The sequence below is a fragment of the Nerophis ophidion genome, linkage group LG01, assembly GCF_033978795.1.
Source record: "Nerophis ophidion isolate RoL-2023_Sa linkage group LG01, RoL_Noph_v1.0, whole genome shotgun sequence".
Lineage (NCBI taxonomy): Eukaryota > Metazoa > Chordata > Actinopteri > Syngnathiformes > Syngnathidae > Nerophis > Nerophis ophidion.
The window spans coordinates 74,211,814-74,228,353 of NC_084611.1; the positions used below are offsets into that span (position 1 = coordinate 74,211,814).

Sequence of the window (16,540 nt, forward strand, 5' to 3'; positions counted from 1 at the left end):
TCATTTTCTTACATGAAAGGGTAGAATAACATAAAGTCAATGTAGACATAAAAGTCAAAAAGTGATGTATTTTATTTAGACATTTTACTGCGATGAAAAACAATGAGAAAAAGAAATAGAGTTCTGGATTCCCCACACTTCCAGGGACTGGATCTTAAAATGTCCTTTGCAGAGCGGCGTACTCTTGAATGTGTCACAATGTTCTGTGAATCCTCCCTCCAAGTCTTCTTGAAGGCAGATAGCGTGACCTCCGTCTCCACCTTACACAAGACAGCATGAAACCCCGCCCGTAATGAACCCCCTCCGTGATGTCTTTTTACTTACCGACGAGGAGGCGCTTGCTACTGCCTGCAATGAACTTGGAGACTTCTTGTTCCTTGGATCTCTTCGGCTCTTTAGAGGTCATCGGTTCCTCAGAGGGGGTGGTGAAAGGAACGGTCAAGAAGCTGGGGTCCTGGGGTGTCCCGGCTGGACATGTGAGAGTCGAGGGGATGTCCTGAGACTGCTGAGGGGACACTTTCCTGGTCATGATGTTGACCATGGCTCGCTGGTAGCGCTCCATGCTGGGACGGAGCTGAAAGATCCATCATATTTCTTATAAGTAACAAGTAGGGGGGTCAAATGATTCAAATATTTAATGATAAATAATCACATTGTCTGTAGTTAACTCATAATTAATCCCAAATTTACTATACATTTTTTTTTTAATCATTAATTTGTGTCGTTCTCAATTGTTTTTCGCCCAGCACCACCTCAGAAAACACTTGGCTCTCCAAGTACCACCACAATGACCAACATAGAAATACAGTAGCCTGGTAGGCCTAAGTATTCATTGAAAACAAGGCCGCGGTTTTATTATTTTGGGCCAGTGTAATATTACACACCCTTTGAACGGTAACACTGTGTTTTGAACATGGGAAATTAAAACAATGTACTGTATTCAAGTGATTATTTAGTGTACCACGAGCTTGCGTATACGTACCACAGTTTGTGAATCACTGTCTTAGACAGATCATTTTCAAGGTGTTGATATTGTTATTTTCTTAATGCAACTTTAATCAAACAATTGCTTATATATATACATACATACATACACATATATATGTATGTATGTATATATATATGTGTGTGTATATATGTATATATACACACAGAAAATGTGTTAGTTATGGTGATGACTCTCCAGGGGGAGGGGACCGGGAAAAGGGGTGGGTGGGTGTAAGGATCATTGTAACCTGGCCTGTTGCCATCACGTCTCGAGCTCCTCGCTGCCACCACAGCCTGGGGGGCAATAGACTACAGACTGCGGTGAAGTAGGCCGGCTTCATCGCATGAAGAAGCCTAATAATATACATATACATACATATATATATATGTACATGTATATGTATATATATGTACACGTATATGTATGTACATATGTACATACATATGTATATACATATCTATATAAATATATTGTATAAATATATATTTATGTATGTATATTTGTATGTATGTGTATATATGTATACATATTTACATATGTATATATGTGTTATGTATTTATGTGTTTATGTATATATGTGCATGTATGTATATGTATTAGTATATGTATAAGTATATGTATATATGTATGTATATATGTGTATGTATGTATATGTATATATGTGTATGTATGTATATGCATTTCAATGTATGTATATGTATATACAAACCCCGTTTCCATATGAGTTGGGAAATTGTGTTAGACGTAAATATAAACGGAATACAATGATTTGCAAATCCTTTTCAACCCATATTCAATTGAATGCACTACAAAGACAAGATATTTGATGTTCAAACTCATAAACTTTATTTTTTTTTGCAAATGATAATTAACTTGGAATTTCATGGCTGCAACACGTGCCAAAGTAGTTGGGAAAGGGCATGTTCACCACTGTGTTACATCACCTTTTCTTTTAACAACACTCCATAAACCTTTGGGAACTGAGGAAACGAATTGTTGAATCTTTGAAAATGGAATTCTTACCCATTCTTGTTTTATGTAGCGCTTTAGTCGTTCAACAGTCCGGGGTCTCCGCTGTCGTAATTTACGCTCCATAATGCGCCACACATTTTCGATGGGGGACAGGTCTGGACTGCAGGCGGGCCAGGAAAGTACCCTCACTCTTTGACTATGAAGCCACGCTGTTGTAACACGTGGCTTGGCATTGTTTTGCTGAAATAAACAGGCGCGTCCATGATAACGTTGTTTGGATGACAACATGTGTTGCTCCAAAACCTGTATGGACCATTCAGCATTAATGGTGCCTTCACAGATGTGTAAGTTACCCATGCCTTGGGCACTAGGGCACCCCCATACCATCACAGATGCTGCCTTTGCGCCTATAACAATCCGGATGGTTATTTTCCTCTTTGTTCCGGAGGACACCACGTCCACAGTTTCCAAATATAATTTGAAATGTGGACTCGTCAGACCACAGAACACTTTTCCACTTTGCATCAGTCCATCTTAGATGAGCTCGGGCCCAGCGTAGCCGACGGCATCCCTGGGTGTTGTTGATAAATGGCTTTCGTTTTGCATAGTAGAGTTTCAACTTGCACTTACAGATGTAGCGACCAACTGTAGTTACTGACAGTGGTTTTATGAAGTGTTCCTGAGCCCATATGGTGACATCCTTTACACACTGATGTCGGTTTTTGATGCAGTACCACCTGAGGGGTCAAAGGTCCGTAATATCATCGCTTACGTGCAGTGATTTCTCCAGATTCTCTGAACCTTTTGATGATTTTACGGACTGTAGATGGTAAAATCCCTAAATTCCTTGCAATAGCTCGTTGAGAAATGTTGTTGTTAAACTTTTAGACATTTGCTTGACCCTTGCCCCATCCTTGTTTGTGAATTACTTAGCAATTCATGGGAGCTGCTTTTATACCCAATCGTGGCACCCACCTGTTCCCAATTAGCCTGCACACCTGTGGGATGTTCCAAATAAGTGTTTGATGAGCATTCTTCAACTTTATTAGTATTTATTTGCCACCTTTCCCAACTTCTTTGTCACGTGTTGCTGGCATCAAATTCTATAGTTAATGATTATTTGCAAAAAAAAATAATATTTATCAGTTTGAACATCAAATATGTTGTCTTTGTAGCATATTCAACTGTATATGGGTTGAAAATGATTTGCAAATCATTGTATTCCGTTTATATTTACATCTAACACAATTTCCCAACTCATATGGTAACGGGGTTTGTATGTATATATATGTATACTTGTACATACATATGTATATACATATCTATCTATACATAAATATATATATACATAAGTATATATACATATACATATATATATATATATATATATATATATATATATACACACACGGTGGAAGTGGGGGTAGTGCGTCTGCCTCGCAATACGAAGGTCCTGAGTAGTCTGGGGTTCAATCTGTGTGGAGTTTGCATGTCCTCCCCGTGAATGCGTGGGTTCCCTTCGGGTACTCCGGCTTCCTCCCACCTCCAAAGACATGAGCCTGGGGATAGGTTGATTGGCAACGCTAAATTGGCTCTAGTGTGTGAATGTGAGTGTGAATGTTGTCTGTCTATCTGTGTTGGCCCTGCAATGAAGTGGCGACTTGTCCAGGGTGTACTCCGCCTTCTGCCCGATTGTAGCTGAGATAGGCACCAGCGACCCCCGCGACCCCAAAGGGAATAAGCAGTAGAAAATGGATGGATGGATATATACATATATAAATATGTATACATATACTTTACATATATAACACCCCTAACAAATAGTACATTGTACAAATTGGTTTAAATCAAGAATCCTACTAAATGCTACTAAATGATATGACCCTGAGGTTTATTCCTGTAAAAGTAGCTAAAAAGATAGCATGCGCTAACATTAGCATGCTAACTATTAACATGTGTCAAAAACCAACTTATGTAACTCTGGGGCGTATATCTGCAAAATTAAAGAAAAAAGTTAACATGCTAATTGTTAGCATGCTAACCATTAGCGGCATGTTTCAACAAACAAAGTATATATCCCAAAGGTGTATACCTGCAAAAAAGAAGAAAAAAGGAAGCCATTCAATTTTCGCCGTTTGTTCCAACGTTTTCCCACACCTCGCATGCATTAATTGCATGTGAAAAAAAAATTGCGGAGTTAAAAAAAATGTGTGAGAATTCATTATTGCCCTACTAACAAGAGGATTAATGCAATTTCATTATAATGGCTATGAGAGTATGACTCACCGTAAAAACGAAACATTCACAGGTTCCAAAATATGTGAGTTTATTTGAGTCATATTTGTGCCTTTCCGTCATATCCGTTGAAATGAAGGCACCAAAGACCTTAAGAATAAAAAAAGAATAGGAAAATCTCATGACAATTGATTATCTGAGGCTTCAGACAAAGCAAAAATGACATATGTATATAAGAAATGTTACCTCTTCATCCACAGTTTTGATGATCAATACTGCAGGTTCATGTCCCTCTACGTAAGAGTAAAATCTATAGGAAATGAATAAACACATAAGCAGTCCATAACACAGTGGTACTGTGTTATTTGAAGTGAAGTATGTCATTCAATCAAAATATTATTGTGAAAAAACTAAATGATTTCACAAATGATGGACTGTGAGCGATACTTAACCATTTTCAGGGCATTCAATCGATCGCAACTGGACAGTTTGATTTATCTAAGAAAACGTTTCGCCTCTCACTTGAGTTGACTTCTCCAGTTTATTCTCATAGAATTAGACTGGTCCGATCTAGTCTTAGACTCAGATTGGTCAGATCTAGTCTGGATTAGATCTGACCAATCTAAGATCTAGTCTTAGACTCATATTGGTCAGATCTAGTCTAGATTCGATCCGACCAATCCAAGTCTAAGACTAGGTCTGAACAATCTAGTCTACACTAGCGTAGACCTGACCAATCTAAGTCTAAGACTAGGGATGTTCTTTACTATTTTCAGGGCATTCAATCGATCGCAACTGGACAGTTTGATTTGTTTTAGAAGACATTTCGCCTCTTACTTGAGTTGGCTTCATCAGTTCATGTTCATAGAATTAGACTGGTCAGATCTAGTTATAGAATCAGACTGGTCAGATCTAGTCTACATTCGATCAGATCTAGTTTTAGTCTCAGATTGGTCGGATCTAGTTCTTTCCAATCCAAGTCAAAGACTAGGTCTGACAAATGTAGTCCAGACAAAACTAAATCTGACAATCTAATTGCTAGACTAAATCTAGTTCTGGCCAATTCTAAGTCTAAGACTAGGTCTGAACAATCTAGTGTACACTAGCGTAGACCTGACCAATCTAAATCTAAGACTCGGTCTGACAAATCTAGTCTAGATAAGACTAGATCTGAACAATGTAAGTCTAAGACTAAGGCTATTCTTAACCATTTTCAGGGCATTCAATAGATCACAACTGGACTGTTCGATTTCTTTGAGAAGACATTCCGCCTCTCACTTGAATTGGATTCATCAGTTCATGCTCATAGAATTAGACTGGTCAGATCTAGTCTTGGACTCAGATTGGTCATATCTTGTCTACATTCGATCAGATCTAGTCTTAGTCTCAGATTGTTTGGGTCTAGTCGGGATTAGATCTGATCAATCTAAATTTAAGATGAGATCTAGTTCTTACCAATTTAAGTCTAAGACTAGGTCTGACAAATGTAGTCCAGACGAGACTAGATCTGACCAATCTAATTGCAAGACTAGATCTATTTCTGACCAATCTAAATCTATGTCTAGGTCTGAACAATCTAGTCTACACTAGACCAATCTAAGTCTAAGACTAGGTCTGACAAATCTGGTCTAGATTAGACTAGGTCTGAACAATCTATGTCTAAGACTAAGGTTATTCTTAACCATTTTCAGGGCATTCAATCGATCGTAACTGGACTGTTCGATTTTTTTTAGAAGACATTCCGCCTCTCACTTGAGTTGGCTTCATCAGTTCATGTTCATAGAATTAGACTGGTCAGATCTAGTCTTAGACTCAGATTGGTCAGATCTAGTCTACATTCGATCAGATCTAGTCTCAGATAGGTCGGATGGCGTCTGGATTAGATCCGGCCAATCTAAATTTAAGACGAGATCTAGTTCTTACCAAATAAGTGTAAGACTTCGTCTGAACTATTTAGTCCACACTAGCAAAGACCTGACTAATCTAAGTCTAAGACTAGATCTAGTTCTGACCAATCTAGTGTAAGACTAGATCTGACCTGTATGTATAATATATATATATATATATATATGTATATATATATTTTTTATTTTTTATTTTTTTTAATGTAGTATGTATGCATACAGTATATATAGAGTCAAAATGTTTGGTCACCACTGGAATCGACTTACGATGCGAGACTTCCTCCGTTTTCTGTTTTGCTAAAGAGCTTAATGGGACTGAAAAGGGCAAAGCGTTCTGGTATCCAGGCCCAGACCACGGACATCTCAGTCCCTGTCACCACACCAGAGCTCAGGTTGTTGAAGTCCACTGTATCCACTGACTGCCTACAGAATCATAGCAAAATACCAGTGTTGTGAGCTGAAACATTGTCTAAAAATACAGTACTCCTTTTGGTTTCCCTCACCTTTTCTGGTGAATGCTGACCCCTTTTTGCATGAGGGAGACCTTATTGGCTTTGAACAGGAGATTGAGCTCTCTCCTTGTCGCAATTGGAACCATGAAAGCTTGTTCCAGAAGATTCTCAGCCGTGCAGTGGCGATTCACATTCTGCACGAACCGTTTCATATCCGTGCGGAAATCCTCCACGTCTGCAACTCGAGATGACACCGAGACTTTGTAGAGGCTGAGCAAAGTCAATGCAACCCTGCAAAGTGTAAATGAAAAGTTACCTTGTTATTCTCAGGTTTGGGGTGGTTTGAATTAGGGCTGTGAATCTTTGGGTGTCCCACGATTCGATTCAATATCGATTCTTGGGGTCACGATTCGATAATATATTGATTTTTTCGATTCGATTCGATTCACGATTCAAAAACGATATTTTTCCGATTCAAAACGATTCTGTATTCCTTCAATACATAGGATTTCAGCAGGATCTACCCCAGTCTGCTGACATGCAAGCAGAGTAGTAGATTTAAATAAAAAAAAAAGCTTTTATAATTGTAAAGGACAATGTTTTATCAACTGATTGCAATAATGTAAATTTGTTTTAACTATTAAACGAACCAAAAATATGACTTATTTTATCTTCGTGAAAACATTGGACACAGTGTGTTGTCAAACTTATGAGATGTGATGCAAGTGTAAGCCACTGTGACACTATTGTTCTTTTTTTTTATTTTTATGAATGTCTAATGATAACGTCAATGAGGGATTTTAAATCACTGCTATGCTGAAATTAAAACTAATATTGATACTGTTGTTGATAATATTCATTATTGTTTCACTACTTTTGGTTTGTTCTGTGTCGTGTTTGTGTCTCCTATCAATTGTTCTGTTTATTGCGGTTCTGGGTGTTGCTGGGTCATGTTTGGTTTTGGAATTGGATTGCATTGTTATGGTATTGCTGTATAAAAATGAGAATCGATTCTGAATCGCACAACGTATTCGAATCGATTTTTTACCCACACCCCTAGTTTGAATGTAAACAAAACAATGCCAAACCTGTAAAGAACCTTGTAGCCCTCCAACGAGTAGACATCCAGTACTCTGATAGCATATGTAAATGGGAGATCAGCAAAGATCCACATGATCCAGTCAGAATAGAACTCGAAAAGGTTCTGGTGAGAGCTGGCAATCAGCTTTCGGATGCCCCGGCAACATCTGTTGGCAAGGTCTCCGAAGGTCATGCACGAGGCTCGGTATGTGAGGAAGGTCTGATCAATGTAACGCTTGTTCGGGTCGTTGTAGCAGATCAGTCTGGAAACGCTGCAGAAGCATTCGGCCTCATCCTGGCTGAAGTGTAAGATGAGTGAGACCAAAGCAGGAAGGATGGGGCAGAAGTTCATGTCTGGGAAATATCTCCCCAGGCAGAGAAGAATCTTTTTGACAGAATTCAGACCCGCTTTGTTGAGACAGTACCTGGAAAAAATGAAATAAACCAATCGCAGTTAAATTTTCCAATTAGTAAGCAACTTTTTGGAGGAATTTTGCCCATCATCAACAATCCCAAGGTGAGACAACAACACCCGTCTTTGTCTTTTTTGCGTGTTGTAAATAGTAAAAACACTGCCACCAAGAGGCAGGTAACAACACAGTTACTAGATATTAGGGGATTTACCTATTTAGTCTGTAAAGCCCTCTAAAAACAGACGTCTCAACGTTTTCCAGGCCAGAGATCCCCACGCTAATGGAGCGAAGGAGTGGGAACCCCTTACTTATGTATCTTGTATGAAAGTATGATGGTATTTTACATTAAACTGCTCCTAAAGGTACATTGTTATCGTGCAATACTGATGATATTCAAATAATAATAATAATATAATAGGCTGACCATATTCTAAAATCCCAAAAAGAGGACACATATATGCGTGCCAAGGCGGGCAGCACGCCAAAACCGGGACTAGGTGAAAATTTGCCAATGATACTTGAACTTGATTTATAAACAATATATTTATTTAAATAAAGCATTTTTTCTCCCCTGTTGACAGTATAACAAAATAAGTCACACTTATATTATGGAACATTCACAGTTTTAGAAAAAGTACAGAGGTAGCAATATTCAAAATAAGCTCTTGTACATAATATACACATAAATATGCCTCAAAACATGTTAATTATATTTAAACAAAAAACAGGTAACAGCCCATTCTTTAAAATGTCTCTTCTCAGTCTAGTGGACCATTCTAATGTAAAAAATATAAATAATGCCTCAAAACATTTGAAACAAAGATGTTCTCAGAGAATACACCATAGATGAAAGGTATTTCACAAATCAGTTAAAACAACAAAAAAATAGGTAGCATTTCTGAGCCAATTATTTTAGGCTTCTGAAAAAAAATAACAAAAAAAATAATGCAGTCCACATTTAAAACAAAAAAAAGGACCTTTCCCGGTAAAACACGAACCAACACTTCCTCTCAACAGCGTCACTTCCCTAACTTCCCCGGAAGTCCCGCCCCTCAGCCAAAATCATTGGCTAACAACCCGTAGCCAGCCGCTACAATATTTACAGCTGGAATTCACCAACTCAAGTAATATATATGCGGTAACTTAACCCTGGACATACATTGAAAATACACGCAACCCTAATTCAAAATGCCGGATAATTGAGGCATTTAAAAAAACCCGCCCGGACAACCCTGCAAAAGAGGACATGTCCGGGGAAAAGAGGACGTATGGTCAGCCTATAATATAGTTCCCCTAATAGCTAGCTGACAACTAGTGCACTATTTACTAAATGATAACTAACGCTCTAGTCACTAACTATCAACTGGTGTGTTCATCGCTGGCTGACAACTAGCGTGCAAATCGCTGGCTGGGAACTAGCACACTAATCGGTAGGAGGCAACTAGCGTGTTAATCGCTAGCTGAGAAGGAGGGTGTTAATCGCAAGTGGACAACAAGAGCACTCATTGTTAGCTGGCAACCATAGCGTTAGTTGCTAGCCGAAAGCTAACGTGCTGATCACTAGCTGGCAATTAGAGTGCTTATGAGTAGCTGACAAATAGCGAGCTAATTAGCTCACTAACGAGCCAATCTCTAGCTTTCCACTCCTGCACTAATCTCTGGCTGGGAACTGGAGCTCTAATCGCTAGCTGGCATCTAGCGTTTTGATTGCTAGCTCACAAGTGGGGTGTTTATCGGTAGTGGACAACCAGAGTGCTAATTGTTTGCTAGCAACTAGCGCGCCGATCGCTAGCTGGCAATTAGAGTACTTATCACTAACTGACTAATTTCGAGCTGGCAACTAACAAGCCGATCTCTAGCTTAAAACGTGCTAGCTAATCTCTGGCTGGGAACTAGCGCACTAATCGCTAGCTGGGAACCAACGTTTTAATTGCTAGCTCACAAATGGGGCGTTAATCGGTAATGGACAACCAGAGCGCTATTTGTTTGCCGGCAACTAGATCGCTAATCACTAACTGAAAACAAACACGCTAATTGCTAGCTGGCAACTATAGTGCTAATCGGTAGCTGATAACAAGGGGGCTGGTTGCTAGCTGGGAACTGGCACACTAATCACAAGCTGACAACCAGCAAGCTAATTTCTAGTTGGCAACAAACAAGCCGAATGCTCGCTTACAACTATGGTGCTAATCTTTAGTTGGCAACAAGCAGGCTATTCGCTAGGTGACAACTAAAGCACTAATCGCTAGCTATCTTGTAATATTATTTATTCATTATGATGATTCAATCACATTCAACTATATGACAGTTTTTTGGCTCAATGTCAATGTGTATTTAAAAACATTTACATTTACATTTGTGGAAAAGTTGTGGGGGTAAATATAAAATATATTCACCCGCTAGCACCAAATCCCCCCACCCCCTCCGTGCATCGGTTGAGGTGGGCGGGGTTGGGGGGAGGCGGGGGTGTATAATGTAGCCCGGAAGAGTATGGATGCATGGGATTCTGGGTATTTGTTCTTTTGTGTTTATGTTGTGTTACAGTGCCGATGTTCTCCCGAAATGTGTTTGTCATTCTTGTTTGGTGTGGGTTCACAGTGTGGCGCATATTAGTAACAGTGTTAAAGTTGTTTAAACGGTCAGTCTCAGTGTGACCTGTATGGCTGTTAAACAACTGTGCGTTGTAATCGTTAGCGTGTGTCTACAGAAGCCTCATACGTCATAAGCAGCTAATTAATGGTGACTATGTTCTCCATACTAAAGTGTTAACAAAATATTATGTGGCTCTCATGGAAATACATTTTAGAATGTTTGGCTTTCATGGCTCTCTCAACCAAAAAGGTTCCCGACCCCTGATATATAGTATAATCTACAAAGATACAGGGCTTCACGGTGGCAAAAGGGGTTAGTGCGTCTGCCTCACAATACGAAGGTCCTGCAGTCCTGGGTTCAAATCCAGGCTCAGGATCTTTCTGTGTGGAGTTTGCATGTTCTCCCCGTGAATGCGTGGGTTCCCTCCGGGTACTCCGTCTTCCTCCCACTTCCAAAGACATGCACCTGGGGATAGGTTGATTGGCAACACTAAATTGGCCCTGGTGTGTGAATGTGAGTGTGAATGTTGTCTGTCTATCTGTGTTGGCCCTGCGATGAGGTGACGACTTGTCCAGGGTGTACACCGCCTTCCGCCCGATTGTAGCTGAGATAGGCGCCAGCGCCCCCCGCGACCCCAAAAAGGGAATAAACGGTAGAAAATGGGTGGATGGATGGATACAAAGATACAAATAATTGCTATTGTGACATCTAGTGGACACATTTAGAACATCAGTTTCTTTCATTCAAAAATTTCAGTTCTTTTTTATACTTTGCAAACTCATCCTGCTGGCCGGATAAAAGCTGTTCGCGGGTGTCAAAAGTATGGCCGGCCCACAAGCCCGTACGTTTGACGCCTCTGGCCTAAAGCCAACAAAGTGTCTAGTCTCATGTTGACAGTATTTAAAACTTAAACGTTAAGTGTTTCAGAAAAAACGTTTAAAAGATGAAACTGTCCGTCTGCAATTAACCGTGATTAATTACAAGTTAACTTCAAAGTATGACAAAATGTTTCAAAAGTTTGACAGACAGTTTTTACCCATAAAATTCTTCACATCTATGAAGTGAAGTATTCTGCTTTATTCCCACAAACCAAACAACTCATAAAATGTCCAGATTACCTTGGTATTTCTCCAGCCTCCATGTACTCTGGAACAGGGTGGTTGCTGAGTTTTTGTTCTCCAAAGAGCTTTTTGCACAGTTCATAGTAGACATCTCTTTCAGGCGTGACACACCTACAGTGCAAGACAAAGTAAAGTAAATATGACTTCAAAGTTCAATGGTTCCAATTTAGGACAGGGGATTTCTGTGTATGGACATCTTGTGGAACGTACATGCTCGGTATTTGCTTTTTTGGTTTATTTTGACCTTGTCTGCCAATCACCCCCTCCCGTTCTGTTAGGTTATACCAAGCTATCTTTGGGTGACCGTTGACTTTGTCTCCTCATTCAGTTTGTAAAAAACATCAACCATTTGCTCGTAACCTGGGGATTTTCTGTCACTCCGGTGGCTTTTTTGTCATTCCCAGAAATGTTCCATTGTTTTTCCTCACTACAATGACCAACCATGAAATAAATACAAAAGCGTTCATCGACAGCAGGGCTATTCAACCGACTGCCGGGGAACAAATCCGGCATGGGAATGATAACTTGAAAAAACTTCAAAACTTGGCAAAGAATTTTTGCTGCAAATTCCTAAAAACACTTTCGTGCCCCTGTTGTATAGAGTAACTTGGACCACTGTAAACATATTGGCAGATCCGTGCATGGACTAAAAAATGCTGGGTTATTTTGATAACCCAATTTATGAGTTGCCAGTGTTGGGTTTAATTTTGCAGTTATTTTTATGAAGCGCAATCAATTTTTGGGGTTATAAGGGTATTATTTTAACTCAACTTCTGTGTTTTCAAAAAATTATGAACACTTTTTGGGTTGTTTTTCAACGAGTAGCGCATTTTTGGGGTAAAAGGTTTTTTTCTTTTTATTATTAAAATGTAACTTTTTTCTTGAGGGAAATTTTAGTATGGATTAATCTTTTGTTTTGATTGATTGATTGAGACTTTTATTAGTAGATTTCACAGTACAGTACATATTCCGTTCAATTGACCACTATATGGTAACACCCGAATAAGTTTTTCAACTTGTTTAAGTCGGGGTCCACGTTAATCAATTCATGGTATCTCATTAACATTATTTACAATAACCCAACATTAAGTTATCATAACTCAACTTTTTGGTTAAATATTTCAACGCAAAAGTTGGATTGAAAAAAATTAACCCGAAATGTTGAATTAAAATAACTCAAATAAGGGGTTTGTCCTTTTCTGAACCAGCAGTTGGGTTGAAATGTAACCCAACATTTTTTAGCGTGTACATATTGAATGCTGGAGACCAAACTTGTGATTTACATAACTGAGACATTCCTCAAAGCACCCTTATTGTCCTCTCTTTTTTGGCGGTCCTCGTTTTTTTTCATAATGTGATTTATCTAATGTGTTGCTGTTGCTTGTTTACTTCAGATGCAGTCAATAGTCATTGATCGAATTCTTTAGTTATCCTTTAGTGCTGGGGTGTCAAACTCATTTTAGATCGGGGGCCACGTGGAGAAAAATCTACTCCCAAGTGGGCCGGACTGGTAAAATCACGGCATGATAACTTAAAAAAAAAAGAAAACTTCAGATCTTTGTTAAAAATAGAACAAGCACATTTTGAAAATGTACAAATCATAATGTTGCTGGGTTGTTGTTGCTTTTTTTTTTTACACCATTCACCTTACTTCTAGATCATTTTATTGTAATCTAGTATTTAAAAAAAAACATGCATGTTTTTCTTTGTTGATATCGTTATATTCATATATTGTATATGGTTCATACCATTGGTATCAAACTCATTTTAGATCTGGGGTCACATGGAGAAAAATATACTCCCAAATGGGCAGGACTGGTAAAATCACAGCATGATAACTTAAAAATAAAGACAACTTCAGATCTTTGTTAAAAATAGAACAAGCACATTTTGAAAATGTACAAATCATAATGTTGCTGGGTTGTTGTTGTTTTTTTTTACACCATTCACCTCATTTCTAGATCATTTTATTGTAATCTAGAATTAAAAAAATAAAACATGCATGTGTTTAGTTGTTGATGTCGTTATATTCATATATTGTTATATGGTTTATACCGTGGGTGTCAAACTTATTTTAGATCCGGGGCCACATGTAGAAAAATCTACACCCAAGTGGGCCAGGCTGGTAAAATCACAGCGCGATAACTTAAAATATAGAAAACTTCAGATCTTTGTTCAAAAATAGAACAAGAAGATTCCTAAAATGTACAAATCATAATGGTGTTGCAGTTTTTTTTACACCATTCATCTCAATTCTAGCTCAATTTATTGTAATCTTTCTAAAAGAAAAGGGCAGAAAATAAGGATTTCTGTGTATTATGTGTTATGCGACTGGTATATTATGGAACCAAACGACCACTTACAGCAGGGGTGTCAAACTCATTTTAGAACAGGGGCCACATGGAGAAAAATCTACTCCCACGTGGGCCGTACTGGTAAAATCAATGCACGATACCGTAAAAATAAAGACAACTTCAGAACTTTGTTTAAAAAGAGAACAAGCCCATTCTGAGAATGTACAAATCATTATTCTGTTAGTTTTTTTTTTGTACAGTTAATAGTATTCTATCTTTGTTTATTTTCAGAATACATTATGTGATAATGTTCATCAGTCAACTCATTGGTGTTCATTTTCAACCTATCAAGATAAATTACAGGATGTTATTTATGTAGTTTGATAATTTTCCTCGAATGATGAACTAACATCACGTATTTTATTTTGTACATATGTAGCATCATCTACAAAGATACAAGTAATTGCTATTGTGACATCCAGTGGACAAATTTAGAAGAGCACTTTCTTTCATTCAAAAATTTCAGGTAAATTTTTATACTTAACAAACTTATCCCGCGGGCCGGATAAAACCTGTTCGCTGGCCTGATCCGGCCCTCGGGCCGTACGTTTGACACGTCTGCTTTAGTGCTTTTCAATGTTCCATTATACATCCTCTCTTTTTCATCCTTTGGGCTTTTCAACTGGTGGCCTAGGAGTTCAGTTCAAGAAACTTGTGAATGACTCACATTTTTGTAGAAGATTCCTAAAAAACAGCAGAGTGCTCCTGTAACTTATGCATTATAAAAATAAATGTTCTACTGAAGAAGATGATGGTTCTTATATATAAAAAAACAAGGCTAATAGTGAAGGGTTGTTAGCTTTCTGGAAATGTGGGCACCATAACAATTTAGTTGAACATCCCTGATCTGCAGTGTATCACATTGCTCTGATATAATTTAGCCATGGTTGTGTTATCTAGGAATTGCGGTTTACCAGCATTGCAGTTCCTAATGTTTCCTATGGCATTCCACTTCTGCAATTGCATCTCCTGCGGTATGCACATGCATTCTCCAAACTTTGAGCTCTAACCTGGAATGGATGCCGTGAATGATGTGATAGTAAGCCTTTGCTCTCAGTGTGTGAAGAATCGCCCAGAATCCTCGTCGGCCCATGGCCTTCAGCTGGGGGTGCTCGCTCTCAAGTATCTGCTGGTACCGAGCCGCAGCTTCCGGATCGATTTTCTCCCAGTCCACAAACTGGCCATATTTCATTCCAGAGCTGGAGCAGATCTCCCAGTTGTCAGACTCTGAGATAGTCATCATGGACACAGACTTCAGACTACCTTTGCTACCTGGGCAAAATGATACAGTGTTCTTTTGTATTCAACATATCCCCCCCAAAAAAGAAAAAACAAAGCAAAACAAAAAACACAGCATTAGGCAACAATATGTGCTTACCATTAAGATCTCTCAAGACTGAGTGCTTATTGAGTTTAGAATTGGACTTTTCATTTTTGCTTACAGGATGTTGCATGGTGACCGCTTTCTGCTTCAGTGCACCAGACATGGTCACGCTTTCAAAATCATCGTCGGAACAAGGCTCAGATGTTTCATAACTGTAAAAAGACCTAGAAAGCATAATTTTGGATTAGCTCATAAATCAATCATCCGTCTCACTCATAATGTCCAGGTTCATGCCAGTTGTCAACCACTACACAACCAATGGCCCTGATTATTGTAATTCCATTAAATTATATCAAACCCAAATGGATTATAAAAGCTGATACCTGGAACGAGGTCTCTGTAAAATGTCCTCAGTCTGTGTCTGTACACCGTAATTATTGCAATCCTCCGGGCTGTAATAGGAGTGAGACCTCTGTCTGCTTCTTCCTCCCGTCATGGTACTCAAGTCTTGGTCCGTGGATGCGTGGAGAAAAATTTAATTTATATTTCCACAGTTGGAGAATTCTGGCAAGCTTGATACATGAATCAGGTCAAGCCCTTTGCATTCGAGAAATGAAATGCCTCGTTACCTACGCACGTTCAGAGCTTCAGGATCTTATATAGGCCAATGGGTGGGGAAGCATAGGGCTAAGGGCTTGTTTGTGGTAACGTAATGCCCTGCACGTGAAAGGTTGCACTTCTGTTCCGGCTTTAAATCTGGCAACATCAAGTGTCTCCTTCTCATAAGAAGGTAATCAGCGTAGTGAAGACATCATCTCCAATAATCTTATAATAAAATGCAATTTGTATGAATGGAGTAACACAAAAGATTGTTTAGAAAACACAAATGATTTGATCCTATGTTGTCACAATAAAGTATTGCTATTTGCAGTTTGTATAATAGGTATGTTTTAAGAATTGTGTGCATTTGCATTACACAGGATAAAATGTATTTTAAATGAACTAAAAAAGAGAATTCCCAATGGCTGGTAAACCACTTAGTAAACAACGGCATTCCAAAATATGTTTGTCCACAATTGTAAGTACTGCTCCCTCTGTGAACTTG

General features: G+C 38.7%; 1 protein-coding gene across 6 annotated transcripts; it reads right to left on the reverse strand.

Annotated features, from left to right (window-relative positions):
• Positions 1–54: 54 nt before the first annotated feature.
• On the reverse strand, positions 55–16,084 carry LOC133559353 (TBC1 domain family member 24-like). Of its 6 annotated transcripts, none has more exons than XM_061911065.1 (11): positions 15,819–16,084; positions 15,554–15,659; positions 15,122–15,405; positions 11,755–11,868; positions 7,640–8,056; positions 6,603–6,842; positions 6,367–6,522; positions 4,442–4,505; positions 4,247–4,345; positions 325–574; positions 55–260 (listed from the first exon to the last, which is right to left on the reverse strand). In XM_061911065.1, the coding sequence occupies exons 1-11, from the start codon at positions 15,929–15,931 to the stop codon at positions 85–87; spliced, it is 2,019 nt and encodes a 672-aa protein (XP_061767049.1). In that variant the 5' UTR covers positions 15,932–16,084; the 3' UTR covers positions 55–84. The 6 variants fall into 6 exon arrangements, with proteins under 6 accessions (XP_061767049.1, XP_061767057.1, XP_061767042.1 ...); XM_061911073.1 differs by having other exon boundaries at positions 15,122–15,338; positions 15,490–15,659; XM_061911058.1 differs by having other exon boundaries at positions 15,122–15,383; positions 15,490–15,659.
• Between the last annotated feature and the right edge of the window lie 456 nt (positions 16,085–16,540).